The sequence below is a fragment of the Pollachius pollachius genome, assembly GCF_949987615.1.
Source record: "Pollachius pollachius genome assembly, chromosome: 6".
NCBI classification, from domain to species: domain Eukaryota; kingdom Metazoa; phylum Chordata; class Actinopteri; order Gadiformes; family Gadidae; genus Pollachius; species Pollachius pollachius.
Window position 1 is genome coordinate 5,282,509 of NC_136939.1, and position 13,978 is coordinate 5,296,486.

General features: G+C 44.2%; 1 protein-coding gene across 1 annotated transcript; it reads left to right on the forward strand.

Moving 5' to 3' along the window:
• Window positions 1-425: 425 nt before the first annotated feature.
• On the forward strand, window positions 426-2,157 carry LOC307076557 (E3 ubiquitin-protein ligase TRIM35-like). Its single transcript, XM_079737597.1, has one exon. The coding sequence runs from the start codon at window positions 576-578 to the stop codon at window positions 1,689-1,691; it is 1,116 nt and encodes a 371-aa protein (XP_079593723.1). The 5' UTR covers window positions 426-575; the 3' UTR covers window positions 1,692-2,157.
• Window positions 2,158-13,978: the final 11,821 nt, after the last annotated feature.

Below are 13,978 nucleotides of genomic sequence, written 5' to 3' on the forward strand. Positions count from 1 at the left end.
AGGCACTATGGACTGGTCTAATTTTAAAATGGCTTGAATAGCACACAGGCTACCGTCTACTTACCACATTATTCAGAAATGATCGGCGTTTTGTTGTGATCTTTGATCCTTTTTAGGATCTTTGGTCGCCTTTTATTAGGAAATGAAAAATAATAATAATATAAGGCCTTATGCAAGATCTGCTCTCAGTTTGGTATAATTTGAAATGGTGTTTAAGCAGCCTTGAGTTGAACCCGAAGGCTTTTCGCCAATACGCACTTCACCTTTTAATGGCAACTTACCAAAAATGACGAGGTTCAGATTGTTATATAGTCAATTTACGATGCTGTTAATAAAGATATATAATAATATTTCTCAAATAATTATAAATAAATACATTTAGGAACATATGGTGGCCATTTTCAGACTGTCAATCAGAGCCACTCCTTTCTGATAGTAGGGAAACTGTAACACAGTGATTCTCCGTCACTGATCAAAGCAAACTTTGAAAGTGAAAAAAAAGGCGGGATAACGAGCGAACGCCAGGCCTCATATAGCTGTCTGACCAGTCGGTTTGGATTCACTCTCTGACTAGAATGGCGTACACATCCTCCCTAGTTGACGATCTCACCTGTTCTGTTTGCTGTGACATCTTTAAAGACCCTGTTATCCTATCGTGTAGTCACAGTTTCTGCAAAGGCTGTCTGCAGACATGGTGGACAGAAAAACAGGAACAGCAGTGTCCACTTTGCAAGAAGAGATCAAAGACCAAACCACTCAGGAACATTTCCCTGAATAACCTGTCGGAGGCCTTCCAGCGGGAGAATGCAGATCTCTGCCCTCTGCACGGTGAGAAACTCAAGCTCTTCTGTCTAAATGACCTGGAGACGGCATGTCTCATCTGTCAAGATTCTGAAAAACACGCCAACCACAGATTCCTTCCAGTGGATGAAGCTGCCGCGAGCCACAGGGAGGAAATCCAGAAATTACTAAAACCTCAGAAGGAGAAGTTAGAACACTTCATTGAGACCAAGAGAAAGTGTGAGGACATAGCAGCGCACATTAATGTCCAGACCGCGCACAACGAGAGACAGATTCAAAAGGAGTTTGAGAAGCTTCACCAGTTTCTCCAAGATGAAGAGAAGTCCAGGATCACTGCGCTGAGAGACGAAGAGCAGTTGAAAGGTCAGAAGATGGAGAAGGAGATTCAGGAGCTGTCGGCCTTTTTGCACACAGTCAGTGAGACGGAGCAGCAGCTGGTGGCTGACGACATTTCCTTCCTGAAGAAGTTCAAGGCTACAAGAGAGAAATTGGCCCAGGCCCGACCCTTGGAAGCTCTACCGCAGGGATCGCTGCTGGACGTGGCCAAACACCTGGGCATCCTGGCCTACGCAGTCTGGAAGAAGCTGGAGGAGAACGTCTCCTACTTTCCTGTGATCCTGGACCCCAACACCGCTGGCCCCGATCTCCACCTGTCTGAGGACCTGACCAGCGTGAGACGTGGAGCGAGACAACAGCTCCCTGAGAACCCAGAGGGCGTGATTGGATCTGTGTCACTTGATTCAGGGACCGACCCCTTGGAGGTGGGCCTGAGCAGGTCAGGTAGACCGAGGACGAGGAGACAAGTGCTCGATTCACATCGTCACAGATGCCAATTTTTTGAAAGAAAAAGAGAGATGTTATATCATTCTTTTAAAAATGTTTTTTTTTAAAGTATATCAGCCACTGTAGGCCTACTATAATTATAAATATATTATATGGTGTGTGTGTATGTTTGGATGGATGTATGGATGGATGGATGTATGTATGTATATATATGTATGTATGTATATATATATATATATATATATATATATATATATATATATATATATATATGTTGTGGCGAGCGACTCATCCGGGGTCGCGCAAGGGATCCTGGGTATTGGTGTTGTCAGTTGACAAAAGGGGCTTTTGTCAACTTGTTTTGTTGTTCGGTTAAGTGGGGTTAACGGGTTCGGGGTGTTGTTTGGTTGTGTGTTGTTCAATGTTTACATGTACAAGTATGGCGTGCTGGGATCTGAGCCACTTAAATCAGGGGCAGGTCACTCCTCCCTGGTGTGGGCCTGGGAGGCAGAGGTGGGAGGCAGAGGTGGGAGACAGCGCTTACTGGGAGCTGTCTCCCTTCCATATCTTCTATGGAATCCCATTTGGATTGTATGGTGTGCCGTTTCCGTTTCGCTACCCTGTTGATAATTATTTTAAAATAGGGTTACATAACGGTAGATACAGATCAGCATCATCACAGCAATGTGGAGAATGGGTTGATCTCCCAGCGATGCAGAAGTTACAGAGGATCAGAATGAAGTGGGATCCGACCACTCACGTAATCTCCTTCAGTGATCCTAAAACCAACCAGACAATACAATCATGGATTGTTTCAGCAATGAATGTACTACAACGATTTAATTATTACCTATTACCTTTTATCAATTCCACTGCTACAGTTCCTTTGAAGATTTCCCCAGGGAAGGAGCTGTAACAGTAGGGCCTGGGAGTTAGGAAACATGTGAGTGTACCTGTACTGCTCTTTATTTCTGTGTTGTAAACCATATTCTGTAGTGTCCTTGTTGATCCGTAAGCAATGGAACACTGAACAAGGATTTAAATAATGCAAAGAATAATGTTAAGACATGCATGTTTCCTTGTCACATGGTCAGAGATGAATGCTGTATGGTTTCCTAATTACGTAAGATCATGTTATAGGTTTAATATGTACAATTATAGATTTTTACTAACTAAGTGGAACAGGGTTATATGCTGTTTAAATGTACTAACTAAGTTTGACTGGGTTAATTGTTGTGTAAATGTATTACTGATTTAAATTGAAAAGGATTACGTGTTGTGTATATATGTGACACAACCAGGTATTATCATTAGTTATTAAATCGGTCAGGGTTATTGCTGGGGGAGCTTCAGAGGTAATTGGAAGGCCTGATTGTCATTTTGATTTTGGAGTCAATAAAGTTTGATTTAAGAACATTTTTCGCCTTTTGGTATATAAACAGGCCTGAGAGAATATAAAAATAATGGGGTCAAATGGTTTGTTTGCAAATGTGATCAAGTACATCCTACAGCTACATACAGCGGCCACTAAGGGGCAGCAAAACATTTGTGATGAGAGCGTGTTGGTTCGGATTCCTCTCACCAGAGAGCTTAACTGACCTGGGACCTTTCTGACTTGGTTAAAGTAATATGCTCAGTTATGCATAGTCACCATAGACTACTTTTAAACGGGATTAATACATACCTGCTAAAAGGCTGACAATTTCTTTACCAAAAGTTCAGTTGTGATCTTTGATCTCTTATTTTTTTAATTACATTCGTAAATTAATAATATTTGGCCTTTTCAAGGAAAAGACAGATGCAAGCTTTCGTATCAGTTTGGTGCGATGGTCGTACAGATGCTGTTCTCACCTTCCATAACTCCATTCGAGGAACTGCTTTAAAACATGATCTGATGAAGGATACGTTCCCTAGACATTAGCCTACCGTTCTCTCTGATGGCCCACGAAGGAGCTCCAGTCTCGAGTCTGACTCGGCCCAAACAATTCATTCAAAAAGGTAACGACAAAAGGATCCTAAGATTAAAAAATTATTTAATTTGCTTTTACTTTTTTTACTTTTCTATGCTTGACCGTTTCATTTCATAAAGATTATATTAACTGTAGTGTTTTATGTTATGTTTTAATGTAGGTCAATGCTGACTTCGTCGCTCTGAGGCTACTGCCTCAGAGCGTGCATCTTGCTAAAACTGGTCATTTCGCCATGGATGCAGGTAGGCCAACTGTTGATCAAACAACAGTTGTTTCTGCTGTAGCCTAAATAGTGATGGTATCGATGAGAAGACACCAGCACTGGGGCGGAAGCGACACCTGGAGAGACAGGTTGATCCCGCTGTACCTCGGAATACAAGCGCTACCAAGGTCATGACAAGTAAACGCTTTGAGTTCAAACCGGGGGGAGTTTGATTTATCCTGTGTAGCCCATGTTTGTAGCCATGGGCACAGCTAGTGTTGGTGGCTGAACGCCTACATGACCTCGCCCATCACTAGTGGTGGACAGAGCACGTGGACAATCTGGTATCAGTTCAACACTTCTTTGCTGTTCGTGCTCATGTAGCCTATATTTATGAGATTTTGAGATGGATGTGATTTTCTAATGAGTTTGGAAAAGGAGCGCTTTATTTAATATGAACTATAGTAGTGAGGAGAGACAAAAAGTACCCACACATTTCTGATGAAAGGTCCTGCCTGAAACAAACTATAAACAAGCAGGGAAAAATGACTAAAGAAAGCCTCGCAAATCTAGCAGAAAACATCCATGGTATCCCATTTGTGAAGGAGCTGAACACTAGGCTACTGCATGAAAAGGACATTCAAACATTTCACAAAAGAAGGGAATAGGAAAATGAGATGTATCATTTGGTACTCTGGGGGTCATTTCATTGTCCACCCCCTCAATATCCATCATTTATAATTGAATGAGAGAGATTATAACATACCGCTAGTTTTGTTTACTGATTGTAAACAGATTGTTGTTTGTTGGGTAGGCTACAGGGGCAAATTATCGCTGTCGATTCCATTTCTAGCATCCTCACATTTATATTTATAAAATGTTTTGCAGGCAGAATCTGACTTTAAAGTCAGTATAAAAAGAGTTCTGAGATTAAAGTCAGAATTCTGATTTAAATCTCAGAATTCTGAGATTAAAGTCAGAATTCTGACCTTAATCTAAGAATTTGACTTTAAGATCAGAACAAAAGCAAAAATATAAGTGTGTGATTATTTTTTGAGTTCTGACTTTAATCTCAGAATTCTGACATTAAACTCAGAAATCTCACCCTAATCTCAGAATTCTGATTTAAAAATCAGACTAAAAATAATTCTCATTTATCTCAGAATCCCGATTTTAAAGATTTTTTTTTTTTTTTCAGAATAAACCGAGTTCTGACTTTAAACTCAGAATTCTGACTTTAATCTCAAAATTCTGACGCTAATCCTCTTCTGTAGAAAACAATAAAAGGTTAAATAAATAAATAAGTTACTTATTTAGTTAAATTATTTGATCTGTTATTAGATTTCAACTTGGCTAAGTCAAAACCATATCATTGATCTATTGCTAGTGTACCGTGTATAGGTATGAGGGTATTATGGTGACCACCAGGTGGCGCACTTACTCCATTTCAGGGTGTTACAGTGAATTATATCCCGCTCTATGAAGGCGGCTTGTTTGTGCAGGAGCAACACGTTGATGCCCGGTAGGTAACAGATTCCTTTACAGTAACATGAACTAGGCCTATAAACCCAAATTTAACCACACATAATATAATTATTTAGACACAAGCATTTCAAACCGATCAATTAGAATTGAGCCCTAAAACTGCCTTCGTTTTCCACCAGCCCTGTCCTGATTGATTGCGATTTGGTCTTCCTTGTTAAATTACTTTCGATGAAGTTTTAGGTCGAGACATGACCAATTTCAATATTCTTTTTAAAAATATATATTGTTTTCCGTTGGATAGTTTTGGGTACAATTTGAACGTCATAAAAAGTCAGTTCTAGGTACCGAAAGCTAATATTATTTTCCTGTCAGCATGATCGATTTCGTGTGTGTGTGTGTGTGTGTGTGTGTGTGTGTGTGTGTGTGTGTGTGTGAGTGCGAAAGAGAGGTGTTGTTGGTGTTTTTCCCCTTAAAGTGAGTGCTGTGCACACCCATTCCACCGCAAAGTATGCAGGCCTACGTGTTAGAGAGGCCTAAATGTTTTATTTCTGACCTGGAATAAGTTCCTATGTGTCCAAAAGTACATGGCTCATTTATGTTTACAGTGGAACCGAACCCTCCAAGCACTCGCGACATTTTGTAAAAGAAGGGGATAAGGATTAAATGTGTTGCTTATAGTTAAACTCAGGTCTGTTATGAGGCAAAATCATAAGCCGATTAACTTATAAAACCAATATTGTACTAAATCACACATGCAGGGTCTAAATCCCAGGGGACTGATTCCTTGCTGAAATTACAATACATTCTTGCTCTTTCCTCCCATCGCCGAATGCCAACATAATGGCCTAGTTACCGCAGTCTTCAAATTGGCAGTTTGAGAAGACAGACCGCCATTAATGTCAAAGTGTGGCCCTAATCAAAACCGTTGCCTCGGAATTACAACCCAATAGAACATTTTAAGATTGGATTTCGACATGTGCATTACGGAAAATAAATACCATTTTACATAAGTGTTCCAATCCACCTTTTGGCTTCCACTCAACCTCATGTCTACACAAAAGTGAGTATTTTGGGTCTGACATTCTATTCATTCATCCATTTATCACACACATGTGCGCGTTGGGAAAGGGGGTGAGGAGGAGGGGCGGTCCATTCATAAACCAGGGGCCAAGTTCCCGCTTTTCCCCAGGGTCCATAAACACCACCAACCCCCCTCCTTCCCTGCCCCCGCTCTCTGACAAAGGAAGTACTTTAACTACTAGACGTGGGTGAATAAATAATACCAATAAATGTATTTATATCTCATTTTTCCGTTCTGTTAAATTCAGGTCCTTCGTCAGAAAAACAATAATAGTACGCCCTACAGCACATGCTCTTACTGCATGCAAAACGGAAACTCTTTCCTTCAGGGAGATTTTATAATGTTATTATTAAGACTCTCTACCAGTTGAAATAACTCCCACTCCATCTCGTCTCTATCTCTTAAAGGGACTCATTAAACTCGTTAAACTCATACCGGCCTCAAGTCAGAAGTTTGGCTGACAAACTGCATCATTGAGCACCTCAGACCCTCACCCTCAGTTTTGTATTTAGCCGAGTTTCCTGCGAGATTATCTAACTGAAAAAAACAAACGGCTTCAGGACAGGATATCTGTCTTTTAAACCTGCTAAGGCCAGACAAAGACCACAGCTGCGGTTATGCTGTGACTGTGTGTCCGTCTGTGCGTGTCTGTGGGTGTATGTGTGTGTGTGTGTGTGTGTGTGTGTTTTAAATTTTAAGTCGAACAAGCATCCCGGTAACATGGGTGTATTTGAAGGTATGGCTGCGGTAGAAGGAAAGGGAGAGCATGTTTTTCCCCAATGTGGTTCCTGTGGCTGAATGGTGGTTCATTGTTGAATGTAGGACCTCTTGTCTTTCAGTGTTTGGTGTGTGTGTGCGTGCGCGCATGTGTGTGATTCAGTGGGTGTGTGTGTGTGTGTGTGTTTGTGTGTGTGTGTCTGTGTGTGAGAATGTATGTGTTTGTGTGCGTGTGTGTGTGTGTGTGTGTGTGTGTGTGTGCATTGGGGTGGTCATTGTCTTGAAATGGAGACATCCGGAGGCCTCAGCATCAGCATGTTTGACCAAGGAACAAAACATCTAGCTGGGGGGAGGGGGGGGGGGGGAGAGAGCCCCCGACCAACCGACCGCGACTGTGTGTCACAACAACCCTATAAAACGCTAGACGCCTGCTAAAAGTTGGTCAGCTCTCCGTCGTGAATTTAAATGATATCAAGCTGATCTCGGTAGCATTTTTCTAAAGGTAGTTCTGTTAAGAGCCCAGGTCTGTCTCTCTGTCTGCTGAGTGGTTGATTGACAGGTGGAACAAGGTAGCCAATGGGGTGTTGGTAGCAGTGTGGTGTGACCGGGGCTTAAGCAGCCTTAATGAATGCCAGATGATAAGTAATATGCGAAAACAAAATGCATTGCTTCAACCAATGGGCGGCTTTATCGATGGAAACTTTTAAAAGATATAAATAGAATATTTAAAACTTTTAAAATATGAGGACAGCGCTACATTAAATAAAGGCAAAACATATGGTAGACCAGTGCGATATGAACGTAAATGACAAGAACAATACATTGAAACAATACATCATGATTTATTTATTCCAAAAAAATTCCATTTTTCTCACATTAACAAGACTAACCTGAAGGTCACAGCATGCTTTGTACCACATTGGCTAAAGATTGTGCTGACTCTTTAGATTAGCTCAGTGTCTGAGCACCAGCGTATTTTATTTGCCTACTCTCTGCACTCTTTCAACTACATTTCTACATTTTGATAATTTGTCCTCGTCTTCTGCCTCTTCTGCATGAGAGCGGTGATCTCTTTCCGGAATATTCGGTGCTTCTCTCAAGAGAGGTACTTGAGCCACGGTTGGACTCACGCCTTGTGCTCCATGTTGTTGTTTTGCAGCATGGAGGCGTCGACTGGTACATCTGAGGTGACGTACTGCCAGTAGCCCCAGGCTCCTCCCACTTGCCCAAATTTGGATTTCCTGGGGATTACAACTGAAAGTCTAAACCCAAAAATATGCCATGATGAGTTGGAGATGCATTATCCTGCCCAAAGGTACTCAGGCAGCCGTTTCCCTCGGGGAAGGTCAGATTCATAATGACCTGCTGTGTGTGTGTGTGTTTGTGTGTGTGTGTGTGTGTGTGTGTGTATGTGTGTGTGTGTGCGTGTGTGTGTGTGTGTGTCTGAGACAGCCGGTGTGCATGCGTGCGAGCCAGTGCGTGAAGGCGTGTGTGTCTGCGTGTGTCTGTGCTTGTTTGCTTGTGTGTGTGTGTGTGTGTGTGTGTGTGTGTGTGTGTGTGTGTGTGTGTGTGTGTGTGTGTGTGTGTGTGTGTGTGTGTGTGTGTGTGTGTGTGTGTGTGTATCAGGTTGCATGGAGCTAATGTGAACACCTGGAACCGTGAAGTTCCACAACTCTGCTGGCATTCTTCACAGACAGATGGACAGACAGACAGACAGACAGACAGACAGGTGGACAGGCAGACAGACAGGTAATCAGGCAGAAAGATAGGTGGACAGACAGACAGGCAGACAGACAGGCAGACAGACAGGTGGACAGGCAGACAGATAGACAGGCAGGCAGAGAGTGGGAGAGAGAAAGAGACAGAAAGCAAGAGAGAGAGAGAGAAAGACACAGAGAGGGCGAGAGACATAGACATAGAGAGAGAGAGAGAGAGAGAGAGGGTGACTACATTTCCTCCACATTTGTTTCTCAGCCTGTCTGTTGCAGGTGGCTCAAGTGGTCGGATTTCAGGCCGAGTGAAAGTGACCCCCCCCCCACACACACACACACACACACACTCACCCGACCACCACCACCCCCACCACCACCACCACCACCACCACCACCACCACACACACAACCCCCCAACCTCTTGAGAGCCTTCTCTCCTCTGACACCCTCACAACACACTCCTCCTTCTTAAAGGTGCTGTGTGGTCGTGTTGGTGTGGACATCTCACCCAACTAAAACTAAAAAAACAACTCAAACTAAATAAATGAATGCAGCAACAATACCTTCATGGTGGAACACAAGATGAAAACGTGAATGGATCCAAGTCAAAATGAAACATGGCAATTCTTTGCCACGGGCCTTTTATTTTCTGCGTCTTCACAGACATTTGGCATCATTTCAACAAAGAAATGCGACTTGCAACGCACACGCAAATGAACACACATCTGAACATTCCTCTAGATTACTTCTAATTCTTCTGATTGATGGGCACGCTTAATCCAGCAGATGCACTCTGTGTGTGTGTGTTTATGTGTGTGTGTGTGTGTGTGTGTTTGTGTGTATGTGTGTGTGTGTGTGTGTTTATGTGTATGTGTGTGTGTGTGTTTATGTGTTTGTGGTTGTGTGTGTGTGTGTGTGTGTGTGTGTGTAAGCAGCTGTGACTATAGACAGACAGACACCTGTTCAGACCCCCACCACCACCACTCAGTAGGAGAGAGTTAGACAGGGGGCTGGGGGCAAGAAGGCTCATAAACTGAGGGAGGGGAGTGATGGGGGGGAGGGGGGGGAGGGGAAGGGGGGAGGTTGGAGGGGTGCTGCATGCGTGGGAACGAGAGTAGACTGGGTGGGTGGAGAGAGAGAGAGAGCTAGAGAGAGACTGAGAGAGAGAGAGAGAGAGAGAGAGACTAAGAGAGAGAGAGAGAGAGACAGACTAAGAGAGAGAGACTGAGAGAGAGAGAGAGGGAGAGAGAGAGAGAGAGAGACAGACTAAGAGAGAGAGACTGAGAGAGAGGGAGAGAGAGACTGGCAAGAGAGAGAGAAAGTGTGAGAGAGAAAGAGAGAGAGAGACAGAGAGACAGAAAGTGTGAGACAGAAATTGGGGGAGAGAGAGAGAGAGAGAGAGAGAGAGAGAGAGAGAGAGAGAGAGTGACGTGGTGGAGAAATGACAGACAAAAATAAAACATGGGTGTGAGGGATAGGAAGAGGTCAATTGTCAGGAATTAAAGACAGAAAAGATAGAGAAAGTGAGTTGCTTTCTCGCTCTCATTTTTTGGATCAAGGGAGAATATGATTGACACTATTTATTAACTTATTTACATAATCGACTCGCTCTTCCGTACAGGAAGTGCTTCCGCTCCGTAGAGAATCGCCGATCAGGCATTGAACAAAACAAAAAGCACACAAGGCAACTTCCTGCAACGAAAATAACAGACCCTACTCACTGACTGACTCACCCACTCAGTCCGCCTGTCACTGATGTGCCACTCTCTGGTGTAAACGCGCAGAACCAGTGATCCCGTCGGCTCCGCGGCCGTCTCCGTGGACTGCGGTTGGCCCAGATGGCAGCTGTCCGCGGGGTTCGGGCCGGAGGCTCCCGATCCTGTCGAGTTCGGAGCCCATTCGACACAGCTCCGCACGGCTCTCCGCTCCAGCGGATGCCACATCTGCATGTAATGGGGGAAGGTCATGAGTTCGAGTCCCACTGGAGACCGCTTCTGGCCTGTCACCTGCCAGTAAGTGCAAATTCCTCTAATGGGAATTCTTCCATTCTGGTGCAAGTGAACCTTGTTATAGAGTTTTCCTGCTTCCCCACGAGCGTATCCAGCTTGTGTTTTTCAGGATATTACATTAGTTTATTTTCCTATACATATGAATGGCACGCTTAATAATTATTTGTACTTTTATTTAGGAGTAAAACACGCTCAGTAAATGAATGAATTAAATCTGATTCTTGCATGCAATTTATTATTGAGTTATACAATCAAATATTACAAGATGATTTCGAGTATAGCAGGGTTCAGGCAAGAACATATTTGGCAAGCATCAAGACAGCACTGACCTAAACTCACAACACAATCATTAACAATTGAACCTGCGCTGGGACACTCCACTGAATCTTGTGTCAAAAGCGGGCGTGAGATTGTGGGAGATGGAGAGAGAGAGAGAGAGAGAGTGAGTGGGAGACAGAAAGTGGGGGAGAGAGAGAGAGAGTAGAGAGAGAGAGAGGAGAACGATAAAGAGAGAGAGGGAGTGGGAGACAGAAAGTGGGAGAGAGAAAGAGAGAAAGTGTGAGACAGAAATTGGGGGAGAGAGAGAGAGAGAAATAGAGAGAGAGAGAGAGCAAGAGAGAGAAAGTGTGAGACAGAAAATGGGGGAGAGAGAGAAATAAAGAGAGAGAGAGCAAGAGAGAGAGAAAGTCTGAGACAGAAATTGGGGGAGAGAAAGAGAGAGAGAGAGAGAGAGAGAGACAGACAGCCAGACATCAGAGGGGAGTGGAGCAGATTGGGAGGACAGGTGAGTAGTTACGCTCCCCAGCACGTCTCATTGATATTCTAACCTCCTGCACTTTCCCAGGGAGAGAGGGTTCCCTAGTGAGCACACATTAACCAAACACACACAGGCACACACACACACACAGGCACACGCACACACAGGCACACACACACACAGGCACACGCACACACACACATGCATGCACACACACGCACAAAAACAAAGGCACACATGCACACACACACATGTGCCATCCACAGCATTCACACATACACACCTATGCGCACACACACAAAATTACACCGATGCGCACACACTACACCATGTGCAAGCACACAAATACACACACTCCCACACATGCACATCCACACACTAACACATCCGCACATTACGCACACACAAATACAATCTAAATTTAAGCTGGGACAGTGTGTTTTCTTTTCGCATCAAACAAAAGTTCCTCGAGTTTATTTGCACACCGATGACTCCAACAGTGTGGTGTGCTGTGCCTTTGCCTGTTGTCTAAGAGATATAATTTAAACCAATCACAGAGCCGTCCTGTTCTTTTGATCAGCAGGCGCCGACCTCACAATGGATTACCACGAGACACTTTCCCTAAACATCTGCGTTGTGCAACAGGGAGACAGAGGAAGTAAACAAACGTCCTTCCGTCCACTTCAGTCTTCCTAGCTGCTGCCTAACGCAGATGTTCAAGGATAAAGCCGTGTGATTTATTGGAGGAAAAAACGTTAGAAGCAGGCTGCTCATTGATCACGGTTGTTGGCCAACTAGCATAGCCAGCCGTGTAACGTTGACCATCGGAAAATAACGAAAATGTTAACTTTAATAAATAAATACATTTTAAGATCGTTTGAATATTGGCTCAAAGAATGTGTAGAGGGAAAAGTCATCATTGATCTTATAACACACGTCAAATGTGAATTGTGAATCAATAATGAGTGACATTTACCGGGGCTGTTTCGGTGTTTTAAATGGTACGATTGGTAGTCTGTCGAAAGGAAAACTGTCCCTGTCCCAGGAACAGAGCATCTTCAGTGGGTGGAGATACAGGACAGTGGGGGGCTTCAAGTGTTCCGGGCCTTTAGCAACACAGGGGATCTCTTCTACCTTGGTGCCGCTAATCACTAGCATCTCCTGTTCCTCCCTACAACAAAGACATCCTGTGTTTGTCCTCCCAGGGACAGAGCAGGTCTTTCTCTCTCTGTCTCTCTCAGTCTCTTTCTCCCTCAGTCTCTTTCTCTCCCTCTCTCTCTCTCTCTGTCTCTCTCTCTCTCTCTCTCTCTCTCTTCCCCCCCCCCCCCCTAACTATCTGCTATCTGTCCACCACTCGCAGCTCAAGTCCTGTGTCATCTCAGCCCATCTAGTTTCCATTCCCTGGCTGTCGAAGGACTGTGATTCAATGACTTCCCTTCCTTGCTGTTCCGTTGATTCAAGCCAGTGCAGGGATTTCCACGACAACACTTTCAATGCCTATAGATCAGTTGTTTTATTGTTGTTTGTGGTACGGACTACAGGGGTGGGACACACACTTGATTTGATTTGTTTTTCATTTTTCCTTTCACTGACAGGAAGGTGTTAAGTATAGCAGATGCATATTTCTTCATTCAACCCATATCTTTGTCTGTAAAAATACCCACCGATTCTATCTTGTATAAAGATGTGTGTGTGTGTGTGTGTGTGTGTGTCTTGTGTGTGTGTGTCTTGTGTGTGTGTGTGTGTGTGTGTGTGTGTGTGTGTGTTCTGAGAGGGGGGGACAGGAAGACACATTAAAGGGATCCTTGAGGCAATTGTCTTATTCTTCCTCTTCTTCCTCTTCTTCCTCTTCCTCTTTCTCTTCCTCTTCTTCTTACTTGTTGTTGTTGTTGTTGTTCTTCTTCTTCTTCTTCCTCTTCTTCTAAGAGGCTTACTCACCCCTGTGATGAGGAGGAAGTGCTTGATGAATGGGAGGGATGTGAGGGGGGGGGGGGGGGGGGGGGTGGGTGGAGAGGACAGGAAGGAACAGAGGTCTTCTCAATCCCCGACTCCTCAGGAGATCACAGGCAGGGAGGGAAGGACAGAAGGACGAGAGAGCAGAACATCAGAGAGAGAGGGAGAGAGAGAGAGAGAGAGGGAGAGAAAGAGACTGAGAGAGAGAGAGATTGAGAGAGACAGACAGAGAGAGAGAGAGAGAGAGGGAGACAGAGAGAGAGAGAGAGAGAGGGAGACAGAGAGAGAGAGAGAGAAAGAGACAGAGAGAGAGAGACAGACAGAGAGAGAGGGAGAGAGAGAGAGAGAGAGGGAGACAGAGAGAGAGAGAGAGAAAGAGACAGAGAGAGAGAGACAGACAGAGAGAGAGGGAGAGAGAGAGGAGTGAATGTCTGCTCTTCTCTTCTGGTATGGTCAGACAGATGACTGGGACAGACAGACACAACCCTAGACAGACAGACGGGCAGAC